General features: G+C 34.7%; 1 protein-coding gene across 17 annotated transcripts in view; it reads right to left on the bottom strand.

Moving 5' to 3' along the window:
- The window catches only part of LOC111046312 (beta-3 adrenergic receptor), a 268,205-nt gene that overhangs the window by 36,952 nt on the left and 224,031 nt on the right, over positions 1 to 7,222 (bottom strand). For 13 of the 17 annotated variants that reach the window (XR_005572378.1, XR_005572375.1, XR_005572373.1 and 10 more), the window contains 3 exons: positions 6,772 to 6,993; positions 5,206 to 5,532; positions 265 to 403 (listed from right to left, as the gene is read on the bottom strand). Coding sequence is in view for 2 of the 17 variants with exons in the window: in XM_039437096.1 (XP_039293030.1) it covers positions 5,299 to 5,532; positions 6,772 to 6,993 (456 nt within the window). In the remaining 15 variants the exon portion in view is untranslated. Of the gene's footprint in view, positions 1 to 264; positions 404 to 4,317; positions 5,533 to 6,771; positions 6,994 to 7,222 lie in introns of those variants that run through there. The other 4 variants (XR_005572387.1, XM_039437096.1, XR_005572386.1 and 1 more) reach the window with 3 other exon arrangements.

Genomic DNA, 7,222 nt, shown 5'->3' with positions numbered 1-7,222 from the left:
ATTATACCTACTTAGTTAGGATAGAAGCTTTCAATCATGTTTCAGGACATTATATTTTTGAACATTTTTTGTGATTAAGCTTGGGGAAAATTATTGAATAAACTTTCGCAGTTTATGAGATAGTAGTATGAAAATACTGAAAACCCAATTATTACTGACAACTAATAGAAACTGAACTAGAATATCTACAAATAGGCCTATAACAACCAAATTCTACAGTAATGTTAAACCACCCCGATACTTCAAGATAACTAAATAACTTACGCATTCGTCGTGTTTTTCTGCGGTAATTTCATCCAAAAAAATCACCTTCTCCAGTAGATTTGACTTTCCAGTTCAATTTCAGTTACTGCTAAAATACTTCAAAAGTCAGCATCAAGTTTTAATATCGACGAAACGGGGCCTGCAAATTGAATAAAAATAATAGTTGTTGAAAAAAATACATTTTATGGAACATTAACAGAATGCAAACAGAAAAGTAAAGAATTCTATTGATATATAGAAAAGAAATTAAAATAATTTAAATAAATGAATGAAAATTTAAAAATTAAAAATAAATAACTGACAAGTATCTAAGTAATTATTATGGCAGAGAGAAAATGGAAATAATGGATTAGTATGCTAAATAATTCAAATACAGAGGTTTCTATAAAGAAATTTGCATTTTATTACATGATAGTTGTGTATTATATAGTAACACACACAAAATACAATGCATTCTATATGGTAAAAATAATTATTATCATCATAACATTTTCTCAGATAAACCTCTCATACAAAATAACTTGGTCATGAAAATCTTAACAAATGTCAAACAAGATCACAATCTCATACAACTTCAATATTTGTACATTTTGGCACTTTAAAACTTACAAAGGATTTATTTTCTATCAAGATAATAGTGGACCAGCCACGCAATATCTTTAAAAGCGTTATTCCATAGAAAATCTTTATACACTTTGGTAAAACTATAAACTATTATCAGATTGATCCTCAATGGGAAGTGTCCGAGTATATAGTTTAACATTATCTATTATAATTACTGTATATCAAACATAATATTACCTTACATCTTAAGTTAGATTAATGTCTACACAATTAAAGCCATTTTTCAGCGAAGCTGATCATTGGTGATATAGGCAACTATCTAGTTCAAAATAATAATGTTCTTGTTTAAATTTTATAGACAGTTTCAATTCTTCACATTTGATTGTTTACCTTTTTCTTCTTCAGTTCTGATTTCCGATTCATTAAAATGTGGATTCTTTCTTAAACTTCGCTAATAGAAAAAAACATGAATAAAAGAATAAAAATCACATAAAAATTGAACCAATGATTCTTATAGCAAAAATGCATTTTATTTTATTGTATTATTCTCAAGAAAGTGCAAGATCTAAGCCTTATTTAGACAACACAAGGTCCAATTAATAAGATTTCATGTGTAATATCTCAAACAGAGTCAACAACCCTTATTAAAGAAGAAATTAAGTTAGAAATGAAGTCGGAAGTTCAGAAGGGAAGTCTCGTATAAATTGAGAAAGAATCGCTTGAAAACTTGGAATAATAGTTAATTTTCAAATTGGAAGTAAATTGAATCTTTACTGAAATGAAGTACTAAGAAATAAAAAAACTGTTTTTTTGGAACACATTACTATCTATTAAAATTACAGAAAATCAGTTTTGGTCTAAGCCTACTGTTCTCTCCCAATCACAATTATGATTCTTAATTGTATGGATACATACAATCTTTCAAATAAATAATTGAAATTATTTTCAAAAGATAGAGTAATGGAAGTTTTCTACTTAGAAAATGGAAAAAGGAAGACTTTCAAAGTCATGCTGGAGTATAATAATTATATTCAACGCCGATCTTGGAAAAATGAAGACTAGAGCTTCCACAACCTAATATAGCTACAGAAATAAATAGAACAAATGATGGACTATTTGAGTTACTTTAAAATTCAACTTCCGAAATAAACTTAAACCTCCACTAATTTCAACACTTCGAGCCTAACCAGCAAACGTTGATTTAGTCTAAATACCTTGATCATAGTGCAATTTATCACCTTGCCTATATCCAAGGTCGTCTCTTATAAACTATTTGGTGCTTCATCTAATTCGTAATATAAGTTACGCATTACATCCATTCATACAAATTGCGGTACTATTATAACTACGGTATAAATGTATTCAACTTACAAATACTTAGAATTTATCGTACAAGAAGTTTTAGGATGAGTTTCAATGGTTGAATCAGTCAGTAAATAAGAAATGAAGAGACAATTAACAAACTAGTGACAATATTATATCGAATGAACCTTGTCTTTGGTATTTTCTTTGGATACATTTTTCAAGATTAAACTTATTTTATCGAAAAGAGCGCAATCTTGACTTTCTTTCCTAATCTTTGGACATATTTTTCGAAAGACAGTAATCTAATCGAGTTTGGTTGTTCTAATAAAACGCTCTCCCACAATACGTTGTAGTTTCAGAGTTTTGAAGTCTATTTTCAGAGTTAATCAGGCTACACCTGAATAATTTCAGGATCTCTAATGCCAGCCACTAACTTCACGTTTTGCTGGGCATGTTCTACTATACAGTCGAACGTTAGAGCCAATCGCAGGCTCAAGTGCTCTTGCAGAACTGCTGTCACAGAAGCAAGTGCACAGACGTTCCCAGACGTTACACGTCTGGTGTAACGTTACGTTAGTGGATGGCTAGCATAATTTGAAGACTGCAAATTAACAATTAACAGTGAAGTCACCTTCTAATGCCCGATTTCACCAAGCTTGGTCAAGACATTTGGAACATGATCAAGCCGTGAACACTTTATATGAGTGCACTGGAATTATTTGAAAAGCTATATTATTTAAAGCTATCTCCATAGAAATCATAATGTTCAGTGCACTCTTTGTAAGGCGCAGGCGATTTAAACATGTCTTCAGCTTGGTGGAATCGGGTATAAAAGTCACAATTCTATCTACCTACACTATAAATGACATGATCTCATTCACTTTTTATTAAAATGTTCAATTAAAATCTAAAAGGTTAAAACTACCGTTTTAAACCTCAAAAACAATTTCAATACATCATTTTCACATTTCTTATAAAGCTGTAAAAATACTATACAATAATTCAGTGATGCGGTAACGCTTGAGATCGGTTGACTAAGGTTAGATAAATGCTTCCACTGTTCAACTCAAAGTTCGTAATATGATTTCCGAGGTATACTAGTTAGTTACTAGTGAGAAAGATCTATAGCGAGTCTGTTCATGTTTGTTATAGGTGGTTCAGTCATGAGAAAGAGCTTAAAATTGCAGCGGCATAATAGTAGCCAAACTTTTTTCATGTGACTCAACTATCTAGATACCAGTTGCTTAAAACATTGAACCTGTGATACAGTATTTGAGCAAGCGAGTAATACAATGAGAATAAGTTTGTGAAAATATTCTATTACAACTGATCTATCTTTGATTGGATTTTATGAGTCAAGTCATATCACAAGTGCTGTTTAATATACAGTACTAGCAAGACTGAGTTTCCTATCTTGAATATTTAAAACCAATTTCCTAATCAACCTTCAAATTTCTATATTTAATCATCATATACGATACTTTGGATTTCTCTGGTGCGGTACCATATCTTTTAAAAGTAGATATTTATAATAAACTATATGAACCTGTGTAGATAAGTTACGATAATATTTTGCAATTGATTACATTGAACCAATCAAACAGTCAATGGAGCACATTCAACATACAGAAACAAAGGTACTTATTTCAATTGAGTACGAATTGGATAACTTGATCAAGATAACGATTTCATAATAAATCCCCAGTCCTCGAATTGAGTATTACTGAACAATCATTATTTACAGTACGTGCCAAGAATATTATAATAATGAATGAATACAATTAACATTAAATATTCGGATTCATTATTACGGTACAATATCAACTGCTACGACAAATTATTTGAAGCAATAATCTATCGTAGTATTATCACAGACCGTAATGCATAATCAATCATAATTCACAACACACATAACATCCACCACTATACACAGAAACTGCAACAAAAATTATTTTAATAGAAAATAATTATCTAGTTACAACCATTACTAAATCCAAAATTAATATTCAAAACTGAAATGTTATCCGTTAACTGTTGATAAATAAAATGAGCTTATGCATCACAGGTTCAATTCTACCAACAATAATGAGATAAAACACAATATATTGTCTTCTTATAGTTACCAGTAGTTTGCTTCTAAGAATAGTTCTAGAATAGAACATTCAAATAGAAAGAGATGCAGCAGAGGAGGATAGACTTGTCTTACATAAGATACTTTTCTTAGAAGTATGTTTGTCTTTTCTGTGATATCAATTATGCAAAACTGATATTTAGATGTCCATGGCATCACCGACCGTTTGTTTCTTTAACACATGAGATTTGAAACGAAATATGTAATTTGAAATACAATTGAATTATTATAAAAACACAATTATCCTTATCCGATTCTACGAATATTTTTGCGGTACCTTGAGATTACTGATAAAGGTGTTCCTCAGAATTTGGTTATATCATTACAGCCCAATCAACTCTACAAAGTCCCCGAGTACAGTTTTGAATTTAACATCAATACTGGAAATATTCTACGAAACCAGCTTCTAAAAACAAAGTTGTGATGTACTCTGAGATCACTCTAATGTTCTCGACAGTAATAAATTATAGCCCCAAGTTAATTTTAAAAAATCCCCTGATACATTTGAGTATACCAATTCTCTCTGAAATCGATCTAATATTGGAGTTAGTCATTATTGTGTTTTTATTCTATTACAGCCCAAACAACTCTAAAAAGACCCAAAGCATTTGAATTACCATCAATATTCTCTCTAAGATCACTATAATGTAGGTGTTCGACATTATTGTGTTTTTATCTCATTACAGCCAAATCAACTCTATAAAACCCCCGAAAACATTTGAATTTACCACCGATATCCTCTCTAATAATATAAATGTTCTACATTATGTTGTTTTATCTCATTACAGCCAAATCAACTCTACAAAACCCTCAAAAACATTTGAATTACCATCAATATACTATCCAAGATCACTCTAATATAGGTGCTCGACATTATTGTGTTTTTATTCAATTACAGCCAAATCAACTCTACAAAGCCCCCGAAAACAATGTCGAATTACCATCGATATCCTGTCCAAGATCACAGATTCATCTGTACACACGCTGTGTGCAGTCAACTAGACCTGTGCAGTGGTCTAGATCTGCGCAGTTGACTAGACCTGAGTTCCGGGGTCCTCGAGCTCAACTGCACGCAGCCTCTGCAGCCGATAGCGTTCCCGCTTCGACTCGTCGCTGGTTCCGTTGCAGAGCGGCGGCTCGGCTGACAGCTGTGACGTCACAGTTTTGAGTGACGTCATGGGTGACTTGAGTGAGGCCATCGGTGACGTCACCGTTTTGATTGTGTTGCCCGGCCGGCTGTTGTCGCCACCCCCCGACTCCAGCTGAAACTGTAATAGTGATTGATTCGATTGCAAAAAGTGCAATTTAAATCGTTTAATATTTTGTGTTGAATTGAATGAAATTACCCTATTGATATTATTGATTCGTTACGACAAAATGAATGAATATAATTATAAGAGAATAAACAGTAGATAAGCACGATGGATCACTGAAGGGCACATAGCCCACATAGCCCTGTGGGCCGAGGGAGCTTTGAGTCGAACATCGGACTCAAGAATCTGTTGAAGCCAGAATGTGCCCACAGTATCCCTGCTTGTCGTAGGAGGTGACTAAAAGGGGTCACCCAAGGTGTTATGTAGACCGTGCTGATGGGTGGATGGTACCAGGCCTTCTTTACATGGTGCCACTAACGGTGCCTGCAGGATACCAGGCGCCCTCCTATAGTACATAGCCTTGCCTGGACATGCGGGGCTCTGTCTGGGTCGACTGCACTTCCCTAGCTGCTCGTGGGACCACATGGATAAAAAAAAACTATTAAACCAAAACCAAAGCCCGAGGTAACTCTGGAAGTTGCCTAGCCCTCAAACCCATCGGGATCTGCCCCATCAGGGCAGATTCCTCAATCCGAAATGGGTGCTTCAGGTATACAGGAGGTACTGTTGCACTCTTACATAGAGGCTAACCTTGAGAAGGCTTCAACTGATCATGATATGGATGAGGTAAGCTCTATCACACCATCCCAATTGGAGGAGGAGGATGAGCTCCTCAGGAGTCCAGAAAAACAAGAACCCCCACAAATGCTCGAGGATGCAATACAGCAACTGAGCAGTTTGCAGGTGAAGTTTTTTGTAGCTTCGTCTAGTTGTTATAAATGATTGTGCAAAGTTTTAATTTCGTATGTTTAACCATTATTTAGAAAAAAAATAATAAGTGAAAAAGCAAAATGGCAGCTGTGTGAGTAACTGAAGACTTCCGGACAATTTGAATATGATATTTAGATATGTTTGTTACCGAGGAACAATGCCCTTGCGTATTGGTAGGGAGTTCCTAAACACTCTGTATAAATAAAGCTCATAGAAGATGTGGTCTTCTGTATAGCTTATAGAAGATGATGAAGCTCATAGATGATACCTATAGTCTGTATAAAATACGTTGAGATTTGACTCTCCTTCACAGTTAGTCAGAGAATGCCAGAACAACATGGCGTAAAGGTCGTCACTCCGAGTAATCGAATAGTGAACACTCTCTATCAGTAAGTTCTGAAAAACAGTGCTATGAGAGCTAACCTTGAAGACGACGGGCGCCCTGTCATCGGCGTCGGCGTCGTTGTTGTTGAGATGGCGGGGCGTGGACGGCTCACTGCTGGGCCGCTGGCGGCGAGGCAGGGGGGTGAGCAGAGGGTGACCACTGCCTGATGATGAGTCTGAGTTCTGTCGCACACACGTGCCGCAGCGGCGCTGAGCTAGCCGAAATGTCACGCTCTCATAGCGCAGGGTGTCACCGTGCACCTAAAACAATACAATCATTGAGAAAATATTTATAGAAAAGATTTTAGAGAAAGGCTCTATCAATCATAGAGAAAGGCTACTTTGAAGGTTAATGACAAAGAATTACCATTGAGAGTCCATAGCTCTAAATTGGGGAAAAAACATTCATCATAATAACATAATAAGATTATGATAATGACGTTGTTATAACATTTAAGTTGTGTTTTTGTTAGCAATATGCGATTTGATT

Source organism: Nilaparvata lugens, chromosome 10, assembly GCF_014356525.2.
Source record: "Nilaparvata lugens isolate BPH chromosome 10, ASM1435652v1, whole genome shotgun sequence".
Taxonomy (NCBI): Eukaryota; Metazoa; Arthropoda; class Insecta; order Hemiptera; family Delphacidae; genus Nilaparvata; species Nilaparvata lugens.
This window is presented reverse-complemented; position numbering and strand designations above follow the sequence as displayed.